Source organism: Drosophila albomicans, chromosome 2R, assembly GCF_009650485.2.
Source record: "Drosophila albomicans strain 15112-1751.03 chromosome 2R, ASM965048v2, whole genome shotgun sequence".
NCBI lineage: Eukaryota > Metazoa > Arthropoda > Insecta > Diptera > Drosophilidae > Drosophila > Drosophila albomicans.
Window position 1 is genome coordinate 5,816,739 of NC_047631.2, and position 25,135 is coordinate 5,841,873.

The following is a 25,135-nucleotide window of genomic DNA, read 5'->3' on the forward strand; positions in this document are numbered from 1 at the left end:
TTACTGAATGTAATTGTGAAGAAATATATACATTTAAATAAGAATTTTGTATTTATTCGTTGTCGGTTTCATTTATCTTTTGGTAAGTTAACTGCATTTGTTAGTGTTCTAGTGCTCATAAAGATCTCAAATCATATAAGTTTTGGCATAGTTTTGATCAACAAAGTCATAACAATTTTAAAGTTTAACAATAATAAACAATTGGTTTAAGTACTTGGAGCTAAAACAAGAGATTTTGATTCTTTGGAAGAAAAAATTGGTAACTAGAATTTTTGTGTGTTTTGTTTCACTTTGGCGTCACTTTCGCTTCATCTTCTGTCATATGTACTACGGCTGCGCAATCAGTCAGTTGACACTTAGTTGGATCCTTTTTTTAGTGCTTTCATTTCTTGATTCAGGCAGTACTTGAAGGCATCCCAGCCCTCGGTTTTGGCCACCGACTGTAAGACAAAAGTTTCGCTATTAATAACAACAACAACAATAAGCTATGGCAAACATATTAATAGTAAAAGTTATTGTGTGAAATTGGGTGATACGACAAGTGATCAATGATAAGCAGCAATAGAACAGTGTAGAGATCGAAATAACTCTGGGATTCCATATGGCCTAGACTAACCTTTGAACTGGCATCAGAGTCATTTGATTTTTTATAACGCATCTTAATGATATCGTCACCAGGCTAAAGTAATAACAAAAAAGCAAAACAACATATTGCTAATCTTTATACGTGTAACTTTAGACTCGTATTTAGTCGTCAGCTCTATTCAAGCGGCAGTGTGAATCATGATGATGGCAAAATAAAAATATTTGATTAACCAATAATCAACAAGTGGCTAATGCGATGAATATGGAAAAAACGACAAAACATAATGAAGGAATTTTGAAAAAATATATAAGAGGCTCTATGTATTGTTGAAGTGCTGTAAATAAATTAGTATTAGAACGAGGAATAATAATCCTCTATTAAAAAAGATTTTAAAAATTAAAGAAACATAAATATTTCAAATAGATAATAAACTTTAATGTGTTTAATTTGGCCGCTTAAAAACTTAAAAATATTATTTTGAATATTATAAATAAATGGCGTGCTATAAACCAATTGAGTCGGTTAACAATTGGTAACAATACAGATAAGTAATTAAATAGATAAAAATATAAATGTAAAGCTTATGTGGTGAAACACTCAAATATTAGGCTTATAACTAAAAGGCAATTAACAAAAACAATACAGGGACACACATATAAGCAGATTTAATAACAACAACAGAAGCGAAGCGATTGGTTAATGCCATAGTGCATCGCTGTCAATGTAAAAATCCAAGTGACGGCAGACACGATGGCGCCACGCAAGAAACATCGGATACTCTGGATCATCGTACGCATCCAGTGCTTCATTGTAGTCAAAGAAACGCTCACTTACTCTGAAGCCCCGATGAAGGCGATCCTTCATGATCGCTATAAACTCCTTATAATGCAACAGACCATCGCCGTCTGCATCGAATATGGCAAAAACGGTATCAATCAAATGCTCACTCAAATTGTATCCAGTACAGATTTTAGCAGCACGCGCAAACTCATCTGCAAAGTCAAATATCAATGTTTAATGTCGATAAAATTAGATAATCCAGTGAGCTCACCCTTGGAGATTGCACGATCGGCCAGCGTGTACATTCGCATGGCAATGGTGAAATCATCTAAATTATTTAGAAAATGGCAAAAATCGCGAAAATCATTGAATGATATTCCCTTCTCGTCCTTGACGCGATGCAGCAGACGCTCTAGGAACACATCATACTCATCGGTGGCCAGATACGTGTAACGCAGCAGAATTTTGGCAAAGTCCAGCTCTGAGATATGGGTCTGACCCTTGGAGAACTCATTGAATTCGAGTTCAAGCACCTCCGTTTGCAAATTGTCCATGAACTTATAGAAGTTATCGTAGTTGATGACGCCGGTTCCCCGTTTGCCAAACAAATGCAGTTGCAACGTGGTGGCAACTTGGTGACGTCGCTGCAATCCCTCACTATCGTTAACATAGTCACGCTGTAAGTACATGAAGTCTTTTAGTATTTAGCAAGTTCTATTATATTACGCATTAGTCACAGTCTAAGCACATGTAGTATAAGCTCAGGCAGCATGCTTGACTTTACCTCATCGGGAGTCTCGTTTGAATTTTCTTCACCTTCATTCAATTGGTCACCGTGTTTTTCTTTCCAAGCGCCACTGAATATGCGCTCCATCTGGGATATTTATACATATACATTCCGGATAGGTGGACAGGATAATTTTGGGTTTGTTAGAAATGGTAAGAAGATAAGTTAGGTTTTAATATCGGGTTTTTTTTGGCAACAGGTTTTGTTTTCGGGGGAAAAACGTAAAAAACGAAATAATATGTTAAGTGAACGCAAAACATAATAACAATTTAAAAGCATATAAAATTTATAACAAGCTTAAAATGTATACAAAGCAAATGAACAGCTTTTGTTTCTCTCTTATAAATGTCTGTACAAAACAAAATTCGAAATCAACAAAAAGTAACGAGTAATAATAATGGTGTAAGCTGCTACGTATGTAAGCAGTGGTGCACTGCTTGCTGCTCCTGCCGCTGTACAAACAACGTACTCAACTGTAACGTAACAACAACGCAACAAGTAACTGCTAAGCTTCTACGTATGTACATATGCCTTCAGTGCATATTTTACAACGTAAGCGTAGATTTCTGGAAGCAAAGCCAAAGCTCTCATTTTGTATGGAGTAAGAAAGTTCTCAGCGCACTTACAAGACCCTTTTTCCGTGGAGGTTCTTCCGGAGAGGGCTTATTCTTAGTATTTGGATCCTCATACGGTACTAAACGGAGCAGCTAAATCATTAAATTAAATAAATTATATTGTAAAAAAAACTGTACTTAATTCAAACAAATAATCACTGCTACACAAAACTCTTACTTCCTTGCTAATAATGCTGGCTAACATTAAATTGTGTATTAGATAGATTTTAAATTAGTTAAAAGATAATAAATCATAATAAAAGTAAAGCTTACAAGTTCCTTTGTTTTCGGATCAACATCTTGAATGTCCTTCAAAGCACCAGCCAAAATCGAAACAATCTGCACAATTAAGAAATCATAATAATAATGAAATAAAAATAAAGACGAAGGGCAACGACAGCGATTGAAATTGTGTAGGGTAAATAAATTCTGCCTTTCTCACTTACGACGAGAAACTCAATCTTATCCACGCGTTGATTTCCATCAGTGTCGAACATGTTGAAGGCAATGCGAAAGCCCGACTTGGGTTCTGAAATGTATAATAAGGTAGTAAATTTAAACGATGTATAGGTAGGTGACCAACTTACTTGTCAATACGGAGAGTAGGAACAAGTATTCCGTGTAGGAAACAATGCCTGTGGAGTATGACGTAAGGTTAAGGTATTTAATATTCACACATGAGCGTTATTATGTTACCCTTATCTCTGAGATTACGAAATAGACGAGAGGAACCCTTTTTGACAGCAGGCGTTTGATCCTTGTACTTCTCCACCTCTTCGTTGCTGAGGATGCGACGCTTAAGACGGGCTGCAATAATTTTGAAATGAATGATTATCTAGAATTTAAATTGGATTTATACTCACGTCTAGGCTCCTGTTCCACCACAGACTCTAGGAAGTCCTGCGGAGTCATATACAACTGATCGCCATACTCCACAGAGGCGAATTTGATAAAACGTCTTTCGCGCGCCGTCAGCTTGATATTCTCAGTCTCGGTCTCGTCGCGGTGCTGCATTGATAGGCGATACAAGATGAATCGTTGGGTAATTCAATACAGTTCCACATCCAACAAAAATATATATAATTGGCATAAATCAACGCAGCGATTGGAATCGCCTTAATTTCCGATTGCTCACAAAGGCCGGCGGCATCGAAAGAGTCAAGAATACTGATCGATATCGGAACTCTGGCTGAGCTGAGTCTGGTGACGTTTTGATTAATGTGTAATTCACGACTTGAACTTCATTTAAATATGAAAATGTCGTGAGTGTGTGCGAGAGTGGGGCTTTAAACTGTGATATTGATGGGACAGGATTCTCACGTTAAGCTTGGCTAATCCAATTGCCAAATAAAGTGCATAATTGATATGGTAACAAGTTTTTTGGGCGCACACTTGTATAATAAATTGGAATAAGCTCCATAAATCTGACATTTAATGCCACACACATAAAATGTAGCCACTGCTGCTGCCCCAGGAATACAATATGACTCAATTTTCAGCCAGCCAAGTTGCGCCCTCTGTCTGGGCAACATGTCTGCGCAAGCAGCCCCAAAAAAAATCAGAATCAAATATAAATCCAAATCCAACAAAACAAAAGGCCAATGCGCAATTTGAATGTTAGACATGTGCAACAGCCGCAACTGAACTCGGAGCACTTTACGCCCACGACCCACAAGACAAGAATCGTGTGATAATTCTTCATAACTGGGCTGACATCATCCAGACAGCAGGAGGAGAACCACAGGCCCCAAAGGCTGGATTTATAGTTAACAATTAAAACTCATTCATCATCATCAGTCGCAGTCTCAGTCTCAGTCGCAGTTGCAATCTCAGCCTCTGGGACGTCGTCGTCACCGCTTCGTTGTCATAACTTGGCCCAGGGACTTGGCACATGTCAGGGACGCCTTTTTGGAGCAAAACCAAAACCAAATCCAAATCCAAAATCAAAACCACGCCTGCGTCTGTGTCTGGTGGCATTGGCATAGTGGGTGTATCAAATCAGTAACCAGATCGATGGATAGATAAATTTTCAGTGACTGACACTCTGTCAGCATTCAAGCAAACGTTGTCAGGTGCGTGGGCGGAGTTCGCAGCTACTTGCCACTTCATCATATTACATACATAACCAAATGCACTTTTCATTCTTATTTTCAAGGTGTGTGGCATGAATTTCTATTACATACAAATTAATGGGCTACACTTAGATTAGAATATATACATAGATACAGTAAAAACTTTCTTGGCCGGACGAATTTAATCGTCGGCAAGGAGCTTCCAAGATAGTTCTACTTGACTTCTTCAGTTATTCTAATTTCTTACAATTTTAAAATTCTGGGAAACGTTTTATCTTGATATAAAAGAAACTTGCGTTTTTTAAATTCATTAATATAATGCAGTGCTATAATTTCTTTTTAAATATGTTTAAAATAGATTCACTTAAGGAAAATCTAATTTGTGAGCTTTTCATCAGTTAAATTTTTTAGTTTTTTTTTATTAGTATTTTAATATATTTACTATTTTAATATTTACAGATTTTTTAATATATTTACTATCAGAATAAATGAATTAGACAAAATTCCATAAAAAATGACTTTCCGGGATTGTCCCCTTCCTGAAAATCTCTATAGTAAACTTTACCAAAATTAATATCAAGTGATAGGCCAAGAGCCCTATCAGAAAAGTGCGCTGAGGGAGTTTTCACTGTAAAAGTGCGATGAAGATGATAAGTATGTTAATTTCAATCTCGAGAGTTGTTCAATCTTCAAATCTCAACAACATTTTATTACTTATTTTTCCAGAAAATGGTGACAAATGTCAACCGTGCTAGATAGCATAATATAACCCACATTTGTTTAAAGTTTGATCAAAAGCACCTAATGTAAATATTAGTTCTTCACACCCCAGAATATAAAAAATGGTGCTTATCAGAGCGCAGAGCACGCAACGCACGTCGACAATTGTTTGGGTCTGTCCCCCCCAAAAAGCAGACAATGTCAACAGGTTTGAAAACTGCTTGTTGTTATTGCCGTTGCTGTTTGTTCAATGAACTTGGGCACGCAACAACAACAATCACAACAGCGACAACGTCAACAACAAAAAACTATCTAGGCGCCTGAAAAGTGATAACGACCGTGAACCACTTCTCATGATAGAAGTAGGTTTCAAAATGACTAATCGTTTCGTATGACGTGTAATGAGTAAACAATTTCCGTTGGGGATTTCATTAAAATTCAAGCTAAGCACAAATAACACAACTAAAATGTGCAGCGAATGCTCGGAGCAAAACAAAAACCATGATACGTCAAACAGCTGTTGACTTAGGCGTAACGTAAAGCAACAGCTGTCTATGTGTAACGTAAGCTGCCCCAAGCTAAAAATAACTGCGCGAGTCTTTTACGGTCAATTATTGACTTTTCCACCACGAACCCCCATCTTTATACAATTCACTACAATAATAAGTGTTATTGTTTTGCTATATACATATACAATTTTTTGTTTTTATATTACCAGGCTTTTCTTCCTCATTGCATTCGCTTTGTTGACGGAACTTCGAAATGTGATAAACGCGCCGAGTGCCGCCAATGAGACAGCGCTGTAGCCCAGCAGCGATAGAAGGCGACGATTGTTTTTGGGCTGTAATTTTGTGCCATAGCCATAGCTGACGTTTCTGTATAACGATTTGCAAACTGCCAAGCGCTGCCGCGACGAAATAAATGCACTTGTTTGAACCGTTAAACGCGTTAATACATTCGACATTGTGATAGGCCTTTGCGAGATCTTTGACAGAAAAACCCTACACCAAATGACAAATAGAAAAGACGTAAGGGCCACTATGCTGCGTTTTGTCACGTAATACGTGGGTGGCGTTGCCACGTAGGCGAGAAATATACAGAGTTGTATGTGACGAGAAACTATTTGGCGGTTGTTTGAAAATGCTGAACAAAATAATATAAATAATTTAATTAAGTTTTGGGTTAATTAATTTTAGCTTTTGTATAAAGTAAATATAATAAAACACTTTCAAATTTACTTAATTTAATTGTTAATCTAAAAAAGCTTAATTTATTTACAAATGAAGGATAACCCAAAAAATTTAAAATCTGTGTAATTTATAATATTATATTGTTGTCCATTTATTTTATATCCATTTCAAGTTTTTTTTAAGAACGGTCAGATAATTCGAATTACTCATTTATAAAAAATGAGATTTTTATTTGTTTCCTCCATTCCATTAACCACATAGTTGCAGTACCGTAAAAAGGTGCAGGCCATTTGGAAAGTACCATCGTTTTGGGGACTACGTGCCAAAACTCACACAAGTTTCCCATGTACGCAATTCTTGAAATGATTTTAAAATCCTGACAACGTGAATGGCTGTGGTTTTCACTTGAAAAGCACAGCAGCAATCATTTGACGCATATTTGCTAATTTCAATATTTTTATTAGGCATGTCTGAATTGGCTGATGACGTGCCCGCACCTTTTGAGTTTGTTTCGTCAAATCACAAGTCCAAAGCTCAAATGACTCATACAATGTACTTTGGGGGAAAACAAATGTATGATAAAAATGCGGCTAGAAATCAATAAAAATGTCGAAATATTTAAAGGAAAAAAAATATTCAATGCAACTCGAATCAAATCGAATCAAACCGGTTTAACACAACAAGTTCAATAGAAATGTTCTCTCTGTTCAGCAAAAAAAGAACAAAAAACGAAATAAATAAAAAGATGAGATGAAAATATCGATTTCATGTGATGCGGCACTTGTCTTGGACTGGAGAAACCTAAGCTGCGCCCTTTGGCTTTGGCTGCGAGCTAGATTGTGGCCACAGGTGAAGTTGACACTACGATCAGTTGACTGTTGCCAGTTGCTAGTTGCATACAACATGCAACACGTGAACTAAAAACTGGTATCAACTTTGTGAACCACATGGCATTGTCTTAATCTCGAAATCCCAATGCCTTAGCAGACGCCGAAGCCGACACATTTGCTACGGTTTCCATTTCTGGCCAGTTATGAGCTCGTAAATTATGAAATTCTTCTTATTTTTTTTTCGATTCGTGTGTGTTGCTCATATTTACGTAAAGGATTGTGTTTCCTTTCCTGCGAAAGTTGTAAAATTTAACATTGCCCCGAACCCAAGCGCCAGTCGACGTCTTCCGTCTTGGTAAATTCAATTCGTAAGACATTAAACCGTATAAATATAAATATCCGTTGGCACATAAAACTTCTGTTGACGCCTTCGCCAAAGAGACTTTCTGCGGTAAATATCCTGCGGATATAATGCATATGTATGCACTTTATAATTTCCCATTCAAAAGGGTTTAATTTTTTTTTTGGTAGTAATAAAGTCGTTTCAATTAGCTTTTGACTTTGCAGCCGCTACGTTTATTGCGAACTTCCAAAAAAATACAAGTAAGAAAGCTACAGTCGAGTATGCTCGACTGTGAGATACCCGCTACCCATTTTGAGTAAAAGTAAAACAATGCGGTATTCATTTTAAAATTATACCATGACAAAATGCTAAAAATATACCGAAGGTATACCAGATGAAGTAGGCGTTTATGGCAAAATATTGAAACATTTTAGAACAGCGTGCAAACTTAACAAATGCTGTCGAGAAAAAAGATATCTCTATCTCTTACGAACATGATTATATCATCTCAGCTGTTGACCCTGATCAAGAAAATATATACGTGGAGATGCGTCGTTCTGTCTGTTACATACATTTCCTGAAGTTTTAAAACCCTTATACCCTATGCGTAGCGGGTATAAAAACACAAAATGAAGTAAAATATCAGAGAAAGATACTGACTTGGCCCTAAACTTAGCGCCAGCCTTGGGGCAAGCACATGGTATCTCAGGTTATTTATGCTTTGTTCCAAAGTTAATTAGTTTGGCATTTAAGAGCCAAGCCCACTTCAAGTTGACTTTCTTCGGCTATTAGGTAATAATTGAATGGCTTTCCATTCGATTAACGCATCGTCTAACGGTAATATTATGAGATTGATACATGAGGAGCTTGGTAAATTTGTATATATCTGTTACAAACATATTTCTGACATTAATGCTCCCCTTTCTCGGGTTCTTACATATTTTTTTTTTATTTGAGAAGATTATTGATTATATTTTGGGTATTCTCATGAAATCTCTATGGACGCTGGGATCAATTTTTGATCGTTTTTGATAACACTTGACTTGAGTAAAAAAAAGTTCAATGTCAATGCTCAATCAGTTAACAGAGCATTTTGTGTCAAGTGATTTGGGCTGCAGTTGATGCATCTTCTGTTTGTTTTTGTTGTTGTTGTTGTTGTTGTGGGTCTTTGTTTTGGGCCATATGAAGAGGGGAATTCCTTAGGCACCACCTGTTGGGCGAGTTCAGTCGAACTCATTGAGTTGTAATTAAATTGAGGACCACACGCGATCTTCAACTGAGGCGTTGCCCTGTCACACACACTCGTAAATCTTAACGGCATATATGCGGGGCAGGAACACGGCCTGGAAACGGTTTGGGGCAGCCTGAAACTGAATCTGAGCCTCAACCTGATGTATCATCCATTCAAAAGAATGACACCCTTTTTTGGTGGACACACTATACCATCACCTAAGGACAACAACTGATGCAGGGATGGGGGGAGTGAGGGAGCAACGGCAGCCGGTTTGTTGGCCTGTTTAACAAGTCGCAATGTTCCTCGTAGCATGATCGGCATCTAACATCGTGTTGGGCACTTGATTTATGCTCTGGCTGGCAGTTGGTTAACAATGGTGCCGGCAATGGTGGCAGTTGTGCACGTATGTACATGTGGAAGCCACTGTTGCCGCTGCCGCTCCAATTACATCACTCAAACAACAGTTAAAAGTGCCCCAAACATCTGCAACGTCGCTTGCCTGTCACATTAGGCCACACTAATCAGACGCAGAGCCAAGTTTATCGCACAACAAGATCTCCAAAGGATTACAGTCTAGACTCCAGACTACTCTCTACTTGTATTAACGGTCCCATCAGGCCGGTTTGCTTGTCATGTTGTTGCCGCTGCTGCTGCTGCTGTTGCTGTTGCTGCTGCATTCTATTCTACGCTTTTGGCTGGCCAAAACTTTGGACTCTTTACGACTGGCGCTAGACGCACGGACTCACCTCCAAAAGAAAAACGAAATGCTCAATGCCACTCTTTTGTTTCGTCTCTCTCATATTTGATTAAGTTTTGATATCAACGTAACCCGAGCCAGCGACGAGAATGAGTGTGTGAGCGACCGCATTGGCTATTGGCCACCAGAGCTGCGCTGCTCTGCGCTGTTCTATTCTATTTTCTTTTTCTTCTAATTTTATTAATTGTTATTGCCACAAAGTTCCATAAATTGTTGTCAATCGTGCGATAGCCGTTCCACTGATTTGGTTAATAGCCGCGATATTGATATCGATTTCGTTGCAGCCACAATAAAAATTGCTCACATTAAAGCTTCAGTCGGAATGCAGATGCCACAAACTGTGGCTAGCCGCCTGCCACAACATCAACAGCATCATTCAACAGGTGTCGTCTGACGAGCCAAGGCCTGGGAATGTGCCACAAACAAGTAGCCTGCAAACACTTAAGATAAAAGCCAAAGAATTTCTAACGAATTGCTGCATACAAATATTTCAAATATTAATTACAAAATTATGCCAGAACTTTGAGAATTTTCATGTAAATCAAATATGTAAAGTTATGCGTTTAGGAAAATGCAATTTGACACATTTATGACAGTCTTTAAATATATGTAGCAACTTAATTAATCACATTTGAACTCAATATTAGGATTTGGAATGTGTTGCAGTTGCTTTCTGGCATCGAACATCAAGCATCAGGCATCGGGCATCGGACAGCGTCTGGTAGTTCAAGGTTCCCATTTGCTAACTGAAGGTGCCCTTCACTTGCCCATCCATCAATTGCTCACCACGCTCCCAAACTTATGCGATCCCATTAAAATCAAGCTCTTAATTTATTAAATTGCCATCGATGGCTGCCAAATTAAAATGTCAGCCGCGTGGACAGAGACAATCCAAAAAAAAAAGTTCCCCCACAACAGCGATATGAAATGAATGACAAAAAAAGAAAAAAAAAGAGAAAGAAAAGTGTCATAAAGTTGGGTGACAGATTTGTTTGATTCATAAGTCTCATAAATTAGGGACACATTTTGGGCGAGCCGCGGCCCAAGTCGAAGACAAAATCAATGCCACAATGCGGAATGCATAAATATTTTGGCAAATTAAATGAGATTCATTTAGCTGTCGTCATGTGGGAATGCAGCAGGAATTGCCAATCCGATTCAGTTGCCTCTTTGCATGTGTCGAGCGCATAACTTTGATGCTGGCCAGCTTGATGATGACATTCATTGAGATGAGAGGAGCTGGCGACAGGCGCCAGTTGCTCGTTGTGCGTTGCCAGTTACCATTTGCCAAGCAAGATGTCTCATCATTAGATGAATCATTCGAAATGGGTCAAAATCGAATCAACTGGCACTCTAGATCATAAATACTAAAGGCACCTGTTGCGATCATAGAATATGCTTTTAATGCTCATAAATTTTCACTAGGAAAAGTGTCTGTCCACCAATCGGAGGAGGTGGAAATCGCCAGCAACAACTAGCTGAACCACTTCCAACTGGTGATTCCATCGATCAATGGTAGTCAATGTTGGTTTTTGGCCAACTAGCCGCAGTTGTATTGGTAACTATTTTATGCACAGTTTATGGGCTGTAAAACGCCTTTGGGCGTTGAAATGTCCACTAAATTAGAATTAGGCTGGCGACTCGCCTTGAAAACGAGTTGGTTTATTGCAAGAAAATTTCAAACATCTTGCCTCGACAAATAGAGAAAAAAATAACCAAAGTGATAAATTATCGTGGAGTTCTAAAATGTATACCTTAACTGATTAACAGTGGCATCTCGAGTCTATTCTGGAAAAACGAAGTCAAATTGTGTCATCGACTGGCTGGGAGTTATTACATAGTCTGCATTGTCAATTAAATGTTCGACGAGGACTGAGTTCAGTTGGTCAAATAAATCACCAATGCTAATCAATTCCATGGCCGCCGAAGTGTTTACATAGCCTTGTCTTGAACTCGCATCGGTGAGTGCCGATTCCAGTACTTTAGAGATCTGCAAAAGGGATAAAAATAAATTATTGCATATTGTTATAGTCGAGAGTGCTCGACTCTACGATATAGGTATTTTTATACATATATTCTTTATCAGTGTCCACAGCCTAGAAGTTATATAGAACCTGTCTGTTGGTGCGATTAGTTAAAAATGTTAGAAGTTTATTAAAACCCGACAATGTTTTAATTGCTCTGCTCGACAATCTGGTATAATTTCTCTTCTATGGTTTATATATAGAATATTGTTTTTTGTATAATTTGGTATTTTTTGAATATTAATTTCTGGGAGAAAATTCGGCTGTAGCTTTTAACTTCTCTTAAGGGGTAACACCACTATTATATTAAAAAAAATTGATTTTTTTTTGCTTAAAAAATGGTTTAATTTTCCTAAAAAATAGTAAAAAAAATTGAGCAGAAAAAAACTATACTAGTTTTAGAAATTGGCACGCAACATAACTTGAACAATTTTTAATATTTTCGCCTCCAATTATATGTTCAGACCGCGAATACGCAGAGAATGGTTTTTTGAAATTTCATCAATATCAATCAATATTTCAAATAATCCCTACGACATTCTCTAGATATACCGCTTTAGATCAAGAGGTTTTTTCCGACCAGCGGTTTTAAATTTACTCCTTGCCGCTGAGGTTTTCCACAGAAACACGTCTCAGTGCGGGTATAACATTTTGTTTTAGTTAAAAAAAAAAAAAAATGTACTTTTAAATATATGTTTCACAACATACCCAAATTTGATTCATTTACCTTATGCCTTATAGACTGAAAAAATCGCAAATAAGCTATACAAAAACAAGGTTTACAGTGTTGTTACCCCTTAAATTTTGAAAGCTAAATTTATTTGCGTATCTAAATTATTGGTAGCTCTAGCTCGTATACGAGTATTCTGTGATGTTTAGGAGTCGATCCAGATAGGCAGACGAACCCTATCTTGTCTGTTGATGCTGATCAAAAATATTATACATATATATACTTTAGGAGATCGACGATGGCCTTTTGAGTCTATAAGTGGCGGGTGCAATTATAGTTGAAAGTTAACGACTTACCTTAATGAAGATAATTCTCAACTTCTGCGTCCATGACAATCGATTTCGGTCATTATTAGCTTGAACAATCTCCACATAAGGATTCCTACCCGTTTGCGTGGCAATGGTGGCTTGCTTTGATGCTGGCCATACCATCTGACAGAAATTTCTCCAATGGATTTGGACAACTTGAGTCGCATTCTCCAGCGCAGATCTCTGCTGCAGTCGAATGCGACGCATGCACCGCTGACGTGTAATATGATTTGAGGTTGAGGTGTTATCGTTCAGTCGCAGCCAGATGTGCAACAGGGGCACTATGCAACGGTTGCCCACAGGCAGACTGGCTTGTCTACTCAATCTGAAAGTCACTGTTTCGCTATGTGAGTCCTGGCCACCAGGAGATCGCCGATAGCAATGAGATTGCCAACGATTGCGACTTCTCTTGCCAACCGAATAACTTGTGCGTCTGTCGTCAGATCTGCTGGATGACTACATATGCTATATATAATTCCGGCAATACATTCAATACTTACCGCCGCTTGGCTCTTAAGAGGCGTCGCAATTGCTGATGAAGTATCTCATGGATGAGCGACATAATATTCGATTTAATTTCAGGAAATTTTAAAATTATCGTTAATACATCGAAATTTGGTAATAGACATCTAGTTGTCAATGTTTGCCCTGCCTATTGTTTTCTTAAATTCACCAACAATCACTTATACACTCAACCCCACTCTTGCACAAGTCCTCTTCGAGACCCCCATCCCCTAAGGTTCAAGGTGTCATCTAATTGGATTACTTAGATATGAAATACAACGCATGCTCAGTTGGCTTTCATTAAGGAAAGTTTTCATTTATTGTAGATCTGTTATTTCTGAGAAATGTTTCGTCTGTGAGATGTCTCGATCTGGCAGTGGCATTATAATTTATTGCTAGTCTGCATTTTAATTAACATTGCAATCAATATCAAAATATTTACAAATCAATTATTATGATTAGCGACTACTGCAATCACTTCCAGCATAATCGATCACCCAGCTGGGCACTCCAATGCCATCGGCGACGATCTGGCGACGACAGATCAAACAGAGTCCAATGCAATTTGCATATAAGACCGTAATAATATTTATACCATGGTGGCCGTTGACGCATTTCCTTGAGTTCGTCAAAGTTTAAGACTCGCACGCAAAATATTGTTGTTTCATTATTTTCTATTTTCCATTTCCAATTTGCCGGAAAGAAGCTGTGTTATTTTTATGATAATTTAAAGTTGCTCTAAATCTACACAGAAAATAAATTCTAAAATCAAGATTTTGGTTTTAGTACTAAGAATTATCGTCTCAAAAGTACGTCAAGAACATACAAATTTTAATGCTAGAAAATTATCTTGATTTCAAGAACATTATAATAAAGGACCTAAGTTCTTATTAAAAGGAAAAAAAAATCTATTATAAGATACAAAAATATTGTATCTTTACCATTTTATGATTCAGCTATTTAGTAGTATGTTGATCACTTTACTTATGAAATATTTATCATCGATTCGCGCAGCATTTGAACGAACTAACTGAGTAATGAATGAAAACATTCAAATGTAGGTGAAATCTTTATAGAAATTTCGAGGGATAATAGATTTTTGTAACATAACTCTCGAATTTTTGAACTGATTTTAAAAATGTTAAAGTTTTTAGACTAATGTTCTTAGTTTTAAGAATTGGTTCTTAAAGTTGACTTATTTCAAGAGCACCATTCTTAATACAAAGTTTCTTCATTTTACAACCTGGTATTTTTTTTCAGTGTACAGTCAGTTTCTATTATTTTGTACCTATAGAGTATCTATAAAATTTAATATAGCTACTATAATATTTGACTACCTTGGCTAATTGTTTTTAATAAGAATTTTTAATTATCTTTTAATTCTTGAATGTAAATATTGTTTATTGCTGCTGTTAAGATGACTATCGGTTTCAATGGGTTAAAACCTATTTCTATATGGGACAAAGTCATTTCTCTGGCAGTTGTTTATATTAATCAGTCGATTGACTAAAGACAAAAGACAGCAATGGGCATAACATTGGCAAGTACAACTTGTAATTGATTCAATTCGATTTGAAGTGTCTGTCTGCAGTTTTAATGCTGTTCGTCGCCAATCGCTGACAGCGAGAGACCCGCTGCCTATTGCAATTTTATTAACATAAATTATCGATCGCTGGAGATAAATGATGAAAAATTAATGCCGATTAATGCACTGCGTCGAAATTGTTTACCTAAATCAGCAAATAAGTGGAATGTCGATTTGATTGAAGCAATAAAGTGAATAGCTGGCAAAGTTATCAATTGCTATCAAATATTATCAATTGCAAATATCACAAATGCTTAACAGAAAGATACACCTAGAACATTTTTACATTTAATCGTGATCAGAAGGTGAAAAATAGCTCAAAACAACAAATGACATTTCATGACACTAGACATGACAATATATTTTGTAATTTAATCTGCAACAATCGAAAGAGCTGCCGATTGCGATCAGGCAGCTTGGCAACTTTCAGCAAATCGACAGCTTACAAGCAGGAAACGCGTGCAACCTTGAGCGTTTTTAAACGCGCGAGAAACGCTGCACGTAGAAAAGAAAACAAGGTGTAAAATAGGCAGTCACGTTTGTCAGGATCAGCCAGCGAAGCGTTTAATAATGCGACAGTCCAGGGGAAAGGGCAAAGCATGCAGCTGCCAAACGGCACTTGGTGAACACCTCAGCAGCAGCGGCAGCCAGGATAAGAAGTCACAGTTAGAGGCATACGATGTTGCCACTTGCTGTGGCTACGCTTAATTAATGTAACATCTTGACGGGCTGCAGTTATACGGAAAAAGGGTCAAAGGTCGGCGGCTGTTGAGGCGAGCACATTAAACCGAAACACTCAACTTCGCTCGGGGGTTAATTAAGTCATTAGCTCTAAAATGTCCTGCTGCTCCCCAGCCTTAATTAATCATTTTAATTGTGTGTGTGCGTGTGTTGTGCTCTGCTTTACTGTGTTCCTCACCCGCTGCCAAAGTCAAGGACAATGCGTGCAACAGTCGCAGTTGCCAGTCAGGAAGAAGATATCCAGAAACTGCGGGGGAGCGCGTATTTTGTCTTTGGTTATTTATATGCCAGGATGGCATTTAGCATGTGCTGCCATGGACAGAGGAACTGCCTCTGTTTAATGTGGTTTGGCAATTAGAGGCACCAAAATGGGGTGCGTGTTGCACTTACTATAAAACTATGCCACAAAATGGAATGTGAACGAAAACTATAGAAAGAAGCTTCCGGCTGCTCCCTTGGGAGAAATGCTTTAGAGTTGCAATTAGTTAAGGAATTTAGTTAGTCTATTAGTGGTGAAGGAATGTCGAAACGCAAGCTCAGCTCGTGAACCTCCAAAATTGATATAGCTGCCTAAATTCTCGTCTCAAATTAGTTGTTATCACTTATCAATATAGTTCTTATCATCTATGACACACTGGGAGACGTCTACCCCAAAGAATTGTTTGCCAATCGTGGCCAAGTTCAATGTACACATCGCTTATGTTGCTCATGTGATTTTTACCCCCGTGAAAATAAAAAAGATAAGATATATACATATATAATAGTAAATTAGTTTATTAAGTAACAAGCTTAAACTGCATTTAGTCGCTGGTTTTGACAGCTTTGGCATTTGAAGCAACAGGTATTTGTCCAACTGGTAATTTGGTAACACTTTATAATTAGATTGTATTATGATTGCCAAAAATATAACATTTTTTATGGCTTATCGTTTACCCTGGGGTGCAGAGAACATTCGAAATGGGAGCACTAAAATTTTAATGGCCAACGTCACAGTCTGTTGAGTGGAAACGCCACCGAAATGCTTATCACAGAGTTCGATTTTTTCGTGTGTGTGTGTTTTTTTTGCATACCCATTTGAATAGCATCCCTAGCTGGTGTGAGTTATTGACGTTATTGTTTTCTAGCTGGATTTTTTGCTACTAATTGCACAAATAGTGTGCAATTGTGAAATCGAAAAAGTCTACGCGCCAAAAAGCACAAACGCCAGTAAGCTCTGTAATCACAAAAACAAAAAAAAAAAAAAACGCTATAAAAACCACCATGAAATTCTCTGACGAAACGCGCTTATTTGTTGTTGCCAGACGGGGCGAAAAGAATATACAATATATGAGAATATATATCAATCACAATAGTAAATATAAATAAATTAGTGGAAATTAGTGCAAAATAGTATTCCAGACTTTAGCAATTTTGTACTTTGAGCACAATATTCAATTTATTAACTTAATACAGTAAATTAAAAATAAATGTAATCGTAAATATTTTTGTAACATAAGGATTTTTTAAATACAACTTATAACTTGGAAGAATATTTTTAATCATTAAGTAACCTATTCCTAAGAAGAAAAGTCATCATCAAAAAAGTAATTCACCGGTTATATTTGTATAAACGTAAAGGTAATGCAATATATTGTGTTCAGCAATAGTTTACAAAATAGTTTGGCCAAAGACAAACTGTGTTCATTCAAAAATGTATCGCTGCAGCAAGCATCGCACGAACAGCGGAAAACCCGAACTGTGCAGCCGAACTAACCACCCGAACACCCGACTGAGTGAGTCGCTGACTCGCTAACACTTGAGACTTCAGTAAACGCTGGTACGCTGACACGCTTACACGCTGGCACGCTAAGAACCTACACGAGAGTAGAGAGTTCGGTCTTTACGATTCTATTCGATATTTTTCGGTTGTAAAATCAAATATAAAAGATAGCTATAATAATTTGTCGCGTTCGATCGTGTTTTGAAATCGTTGCGTCGGTTTATTTCAAATAAATTTCAACCAAAAAACCTTGTGAATTGTTGTAGCGTCTCGTAACAACTAAAGAGAATCGAGAAAGAATTTTCAGAGCACCCCTTGCAGGAAAATACGGAAAATGCAAAATCGGCACCGTTGACGTCGTCGCAGTTCTTTACGTTCTTAAATTGTTGTGCAAAAAATTAAAATCAAATAAAATAAAATGCAAATAAAAGAGTCGTTATTTTTTGAAATGCCAAAAAACGTGTTAAAGCCATTTACAAATTTTTAAAATAAGTCAAAGGTGACCAAACAATTACCTAATGCAAAATAACAACTAAAGCGACAAAACTAATAGCAATTCCAAAATTTTCAAATGAGAATGTTTGGGAATATTCGAAATAGCTCTATATGGCCAGCAAAAAGATTTTTACTCAAACACAAGCATTTGATTAATTACCAAATTAATCAAGAAAATCTATAACGCTGAGCTAGTTTTGTTTAAAAATTTACAAGTACAACAGAAAACTAAAAAAAATTAAGGGCATATAATCGAAAAAATATAATCGAAAGCGGAAAAGCTAGTATTGTATTGAATGTGTAAGCAAATAAATGTTGAATTGTTGCTGTTTAAAGTTATTTAAAGTGTAACTTAAAATAATACAAGATATATGTGGTACAAACTTTTTTTTAAAAAGGTGAGTACATTTTTTTATATCTTCTAAAAAATTACCAAAAAAAAAAGTTACATAATTTTCATGTTTTCTTTCGTTTGCGAAATATTTTGTGTGCTTGGTCTATTATTAATTTTGAATATTTTTATGTGGCTTGAGTTAATATAATTCTTGGCATTGATTTAGCCATTTGGCATAATTTAATGGTCATAATTAGCGAAGGATTTTCCGTTTTTAAAAATGACTTAAATTAAGTTAAATAGCGCAATGCATTTAAAATATTCAATTATTTATATGCGATTTTATATTTGCTTTCAAAATGTTAGAATTTAAACAAATTGAAATGCTTCGAACTTGGCACCCAGCCGAGTAATAAGTGTATTTAAATGTTCTTTTTTTTGTTTGAAAGCGAAAGTCGAAAAAAACTAAATTTAAATATAAATATTGAAAAAAGTCTTCCGAAAATCCGTTATATATATTTTTTATCAAACTTAAGATATTAAGACATAGAAAAAGTCATTAGCTTTGAGTGAATGTGGATAGTTGAATACGCTTTCAACCGCTAAACAAATAAAAATATTGTTGATAGAAATTGGTGAAGGCACATTTTCAATTAGCAAACCGTTAATTGCAATAAATTAATTCCCATTTGATTAGATTTCAACGTTTTTGTGTAAGAACACAATAAGAAAACGTTGCCATTTGTTTAAAAGCAATTGCCACTAAATACGCAAATAATTTTAAGTTATCACAAGGTATCAGCACATTTGATGTCAAGTAATTTTCCACTTAATCCACATTAAAATAAATGCATTAGGCAATGCTCAGAAAATATATTTAATAAATCTTATTGTGCTTACAAAAAATGTGACAAGAAAACTAAAGTTTTTATAACACACACGTTCCTCATTTTGCACTCACTTATTTATAGTTTTTTTTCGCAAAAGCTCCGTCTCCCACATCCCATTCGCAATACCATCCAACTTTATGCGAATTCGTAGGTGCGTATTCGTGAGTGCGTACGAGAGTCTCACACACACATACAATTTCTAATCTAATTTTTGCTTTCTTTGCAAAACTTTTCTATTTCATTTTTTTTTTGTTCTACTGTTAGATAACAGACTTTCAATGTAGGAGACTTGGTTATCTCAGCTTAGACTCTATGACACTTTAATCTGTATCTGTCTTTGTATCTGCGGCCGAATGTGAATTAGCGTTATTGTTACGTCAAGTAGCGTCGGGTTCAACAACTGCTAATCACATGACAGTGTTGTTTCGCTAGAGCTGAATTTCTACAAATTTCTCTAGATAAGTGTTGCAATATTTAATGTAATTGTTTTAGTTAATTTTTTTTGGGACCACCTATTAATTAAATATAAGACAATCGACATACGATGACGAGGGAAACGAACGGCAATCGAGCTATAAATAATAGTCGTAAATGTAGTAAAACTATGTTAAATAAATTTTATTTAATTGCCATTAAATAATCGGAATTCCATTTGATAGTAAAATATTCATTGTACCCCTGAGAGTCGCATGGTTTTGGCTGTTGTCATAAAAGTTGCTCAATAATTAAGCATAACTTATAAGACTCTCTAAATACTCTGAAAAACGCAAATATTTTATTTTAGCATATACATATGCATGAAAGTTGGGAAATTTCTACTATTTATAATACAAGATTTTGGTCTTAGTACTAAGAATTTTGGTCTAAAAAGTGCTTACAGAACATTTTGATGTTAGAAAATCCATCTTGATTTCAAGAACATTTAATATAAGACACCAGTTCTTATCAATAAGAAGAGAAAAATCTTATAGTTTTGAAAAGCAAGTTCCGCACACGAAAGTGCTTAGGAGCGCTTTCAGGTGGTTTGGCTATGATAATGTCCTTCTCACCTAGCTCCTATAAATGGGGTTTCCAAGAACAATAATCTTGTTTAAGTAAATTCTATTAAAATATAAAAGTTGATAGATATTACTTTGATCCATAATATACTACATACGACACAGAAAAAAGTTTGTAAAATCAAGATTTTGGCCAAGAACACGGAAACCTTAACGTTAGAAAACCCATCTTGACTTCAAGAACATTTAGTATAATTTTTATTTAATATTTTAGTATTTTATGATTTAATAATGATAATTATCATTTCAAACCAGGACCACCTCTTTCGATGGATTACAGAATTATTTAACCTAAATCTAGAATTTTGGTCCTTTCTTAAAATTTTGTATTTTTTAGAGTAATGTTGTTAGTTTTAAGAATTTGTTCTTAAAATAGTTATATTAAAGAACAGAATTTATTTTTCGACTCATTTAAATTAGAGATTTCATTATGACTTACGCTCTACAAAATTCATTTTTCAATACATTCAAAGTTTATTATCATATCTTTTCATTTTTCTAGTTCTTATATCTAGATTCTGAGTTCAAAAAGTAAACAAAATCAAAAGTGAAATGAAATTGAGTAAAAAGGGTATTTGTAATTCGATTGAGCAGATCCCTTCAATGCTCAATTTGTTGTACTTTGTTTTCGTAATTTGTTGGTCAACACTTTCATTTGTACTTTGACGCATTTCATGTTCGCTTTATGCTTGATTGATTGGCCTGGAATTCTATGCAAAAACAAAAAAAAAGGCCGTGCAGTTTGAAATACAACCAAGCCATATAACATCGAAGAAATGGTTTAAAAGAAGTGGGGGTAAACAATTGGCAGATAATGCTTATCACTGGCAAAGTTTTATAGCCATGCGTAAATAGTGTAAAGCACTTTGGTTGAATGTGGCGCAAAAACTGTCGCCCATGTTAGCAAAAGTGTGGCATGGGGCACAACTTCGACAAAGCGCAGCAAAAAATGCAGTACGTTTCTTCGTGTTTCTCCTTGTTTTTATTAACGAAGCGTGAACACTAGACCACATAATGTGCGGCACACATTTGGCTAGCACTAACACATACTCACACATTTTAACAGCCAACTTTAGGTACATTTAGTCACAAAAAGAGAGAAAAAAAGATAAAGACAAAAACTTAGAAAATTGTCGAGCATTTTTGTCGCGTTTTTTTTGTTTTTTGGTTGTTTGACGCATTTTAAAAATATCCTAGACGTAATTATTGCTGTTGGTGTTGTTATGTTATTTTGTACATTACTAATACGACATGTTGTCTTTGATTGCATCTACATTTTCGCGCGTAAAGTGCGTGTATTTTAATTAGAGTATAATGAATGTGAAAAATGTGTGGGAGTTTAATTTAATATTTTCATTTAACTGAGAATGTCACTTTAGTTGTAGATACTCTGAACGTACACTTTTTGTATTTTTAATTATTACTGTTACTTTCAGTATTAGCTTGAACTACACGCGCACTTTGATTTTGTATCTGAGGAATACACTTGTCAATAGTCGCAGCCATTGATATTTGCTTTGTAGTTAGCAAAGAGAGCAGCGCATGTGATTCGATCTGTGGTGCCACTCACTTGACTGGGTGTCTCAATGAGGCTTTGCCCTCGCTTGTCTCGTGCACTAAATATTTAAAATAGTTGAGACTTGAGAGTATTGTGGTGGCCCGATTGCTTCCGGTTCAAATCGATTACACAAAAAAAAAAAAAAAAAAAAAGTAAAAGAAAAAAAAAAAAGCGCTCTGCACTTTTCTTTTCGTCTCAGTGCTGTGTTTTCCGATGCTTTCTAAACACTCGTCTTGGTCACAAGTAGTGTAACCGACAGTGTGTGCTCAAGTATCTTATGCTTTCGTTATTGCAGTTATTGTTGTTGTTTTTATTTCTATACAAATGAAGTGCACAACGATTACTGCATTTTTTTTTTGGGAAATGCCGTTTGTGTTTGCCTTTGTTTGAGTTATGTTTCGGTATCTTTTTCATTTTGTTCCCTCTTGTTCTATGTTCGATCTTCGATCTGAATTTCTTGTTTTTCCAAAGAAAATTAATTGTTTTGTAAACACGTGAGTTTTCGCTTGTGGCTGGGGTTAGAATTGGGGATGAGGCCATCAATGATAAAAGCAGCATTCAAATCGAATGTGCATAGAGCTTCGTCTACTTGTATATATCTTTGTACAGACGTATGTATATACTCGTATATACTTTTTATGTACTATATTTCTTGGCAGCATTTTTAGCGACAATATCCATAAGCAAATGCATCTTAATATCTTGTTGTTTGTATTCAAATAGACATTTATCTACAGTCAAATGCTGACGCTGTCAACAAATGCCGCCGCATATCAATCACTCTCTAAGCACTTCTTACCTACACCTTATAACATAAATATCCTATAAGAAGAATAATATTTCCCATTCAATCTTGTGACTTTTAGCTCGTGTACCGCCCAGAAAATTGTATTGTAGGACTTACTTATTATATGTGAAATGTTTGGCATTGAAAGTGTAGATCTAAATAAATACATACTTAGTATTACCCAAAAGATTCTTACAACACAACTTTGTTTGTTTTCTTGCATGAGTTGAAAGTTGTTTGAGCAATTTGATTTTACTGACTCGCTCACAGTGGTCTCAATCGCAATACATCTAAGTAAGAGACTGTAGAAACCACAAGAAAAAATGTATAATTTGCACATAAAGTATATTGTAAGTGGGTTTTGTGGTTTCTTAGACTGAGACCAAGCTGCATTACCAAATTGATTTTGCGGCTAGTTGCAGCAATGTCTGAGAAAATACGAGTTCAGCGGTGTAGCACGGAATTTTGATGAGAGTGCATACGTTTAAAGAGATTGCTTGTTTTAAATTGTCAACAAGTATTCATCAAAATCTGATTAAAATTCATATAATACAAAGTGTCGCCTATGCTGCTTTGTTTGCCTCTCGTTTATTAAGCTATTTCACTAATAACATATATAGAATACATTTAATCAATGACACAAGAGTCTTTCTAAACGACTACGCATTAGTTTATATATAATGCATAATAAATAAAATTAAAAGTAAAAATTGAATAACAACAAAAGCAACTTTCAAACGTCAAATAAAACTTGCTTTTAGTTATTGCTAATTATACTATATATGAAATTTATTTTATGATAATATCTATGCATAATTATATTAATAGACAATATTCAGCATTCAGCTGTTATACTAAATTAGTTTCACATTTTTTGTTTCTGCGCTTCTTAAACTATAGTAAATATATACGAGCTGCGCTCACATTTTCATATAAAAAGCACATTCAAAGCTAATCAAAAGATAAAATAAAAACGAAAACAAAAGGCAAATGATTTGAAATTTAAATTTCAAATGTTGTTAAGGTGATAAATGTCCAAGAGCGAGCCCCCATTCCAACGCTTTGGATGAAGTGAGTGTCCCAACAAAAACACAACTGACCGATGGATAGATGCCCCAAAGCGCGGGGTAGCCAAGCGTCTGACATGAACTAATTAAGTTGCGCAGTCCGATCAGATTTACTGCCGACCAGTTTGCCTCAGCGATCTGTGCGCAATACTTTCCCAAATTGACTCCATGCCTCCATCTGTCAGCGAAACCAAGTACGACCAGCCCGAGTCGAACAAAAAAGCCGACGACAAAACTAAACAAAAGTAAATGTCAAATCCATTTGAAGCGCATAAATTTGGCACGGTTGGATAAAAAGCAACGCGTGATAATCAGTCTGGGGAGACGCACACAGTTCAATGACTAGGTCTAGGCACAATTTGGCAAACTCAGCTGGGCGAGTTGTCGATGATCGGTCATCTATATGTTTGCATACCCTGTACTGGTTTTTAGAGAGTATAAATTTGAAGTGTTGTAGTGAAGCACTACTAAATGGCTGTAAAATTTATTTTACGTTATGTAATTTTAAACAGATAAGGGCTGGTTAATCTACGCTTGGTTTTACAACAATCCCCGATTGTCAGATTGCATGAAATATTTTATATAACTTGCAATTTATTTTATTATCATTCATATTGTACTCCCATAGATAATTTGCACATGGCTTTTACAGGGTATAAGCTAGTCATATACTTTTTGTGTCCTCAAATACATACATATGTATATGCATAAACTTGTGTGATGCTGTGTCAGTGACTGCGGCGAGTTGTCGTCAAGCAAAGCGACAAGATGAATTTGCTTAATTTATTAAACGAACTTGCGGCACTCGAAAATCCGTGCGAAAATCTGGCGAAAACCATACAAAAATTATGAGTAAAAAATCTTGATGAAAATAGAAAAACACTACAGGAATTCAGCATATTAAATAATGCTTTACATTCAACAAATAGGAAGCTGAAACATTTGAAGTTGTTGCTGCTGCTCTCAAGTTGATTTGCCATAATTTGACACATTCAAAAGTGTGAATAAATTACTACATCTTGTTGTTATTCGTCTTGATTTTATTCGCTAAATAAAAGCTGCCGCCACATATTTTTTATGTTTTTTTTTTTTTATTGAAATGGTTGCTGTTGGCTCCAATTTAAGTCATCGTTTTATTTGCACATTAATTTGACAAAAGCTGCCGCTTATGTCGTACTAAGAATTTGGGTTATGTGAACTGCCAATGGGAGTGTCAAGTCGTCTAACGGTTGTACAGGAATAGTAGAGAGCGCAGAGAGGTGGTAAGGGAATTAGCTGGGCAATAAATGATAACGATAAGATTTGGCTTATCAATCGGAGGAAACTTTCGCTTTCCGAATTGAAATTGGGCAACTACTCTCTGAGAAGTCAGCAATGCTATC

At 36.0% G+C, this 25,135-nt stretch overlaps 3 protein-coding genes across 16 annotated transcripts in view; 1 reads left to right on the top strand and 2 right to left on the bottom strand.

The window, feature by feature from the left end:
* Positions 1 to 38: 38 nt before the first annotated feature.
* Positions 39 to 6,591, bottom strand: LOC117576165 (calcium uptake protein 3, mitochondrial). Of its 10 annotated transcripts, XM_052007937.1 has the most exons (12): positions 6,275 to 6,590; positions 3,631 to 3,775; positions 3,464 to 3,574; positions 3,355 to 3,402; positions 3,214 to 3,296; positions 3,041 to 3,106; positions 2,780 to 2,860; positions 2,151 to 2,240; positions 1,638 to 2,043; positions 1,421 to 1,578; positions 617 to 679; positions 39 to 440 (listed from the first exon to the last, which is right to left on the bottom strand). In XM_052007937.1, the coding sequence occupies exons 1-12, from the start codon at positions 6,521 to 6,523 to the stop codon at positions 357 to 359; spliced, it is 1,584 nt and encodes a 527-aa protein (XP_051863897.1). In that variant the 5' UTR covers positions 6,524 to 6,590; the 3' UTR covers positions 39 to 356. The 10 variants fall into 10 exon arrangements, with proteins under 10 accessions (XP_051863897.1, XP_051863899.1, XP_051863898.1 ...); XM_052007939.1 differs by lacking the exon at positions 2,151 to 2,240 and having other exon boundaries at positions 6,275 to 6,591; XM_052007938.1 differs by lacking the exon at positions 2,780 to 2,860.
* A 3,954-nt stretch (positions 6,592 to 10,545) lies between these two features.
* On the bottom strand, positions 10,546 to 13,736 carry LOC117574387 (uncharacterized). 4 transcript variants are annotated; one of them, XM_034258222.2, is made up of 4 exons: positions 13,476 to 13,736; positions 12,964 to 13,423; positions 11,668 to 11,903; positions 10,546 to 10,765 (listed from the first exon to the last, which is right to left on the bottom strand). In XM_034258222.2, exons 1-3 carry the CDS (start codon positions 13,535 to 13,537, stop codon positions 11,697 to 11,699), a joined length of 729 nt encoding a protein of 242 aa, XP_034114113.1. In that variant the 5' UTR covers positions 13,538 to 13,736; the 3' UTR covers positions 10,546 to 10,765; positions 11,668 to 11,696. The 4 variants fall into 4 exon arrangements, with proteins under 4 accessions (XP_034114113.1, XP_034114112.1, XP_034114114.1 ...); XM_034258221.2 differs by lacking the exon at positions 10,546 to 10,765 and having other exon boundaries at positions 11,536 to 11,903; XM_034258223.2 differs by lacking the exon at positions 10,546 to 10,765 and having other exon boundaries at positions 11,536 to 11,903; positions 12,964 to 13,420; positions 13,476 to 13,735.
* A 3,886-nt stretch (positions 13,737 to 17,622) lies between these two features.
* Positions 17,623 to 25,135, top strand: part of LOC117574724 (putative uncharacterized protein DDB_G0289263) — a 49,187-nt gene continuing 41,674 nt past the window's right edge. For both annotated transcript variants that reach the window (XM_034258652.2, XM_052006613.1), the window contains exon 1: positions 17,623 to 18,457. The gene's annotated coding sequence lies outside the window, so the exon portion shown is untranslated. The remainder of the gene's footprint in view (positions 18,458 to 25,135) is intronic.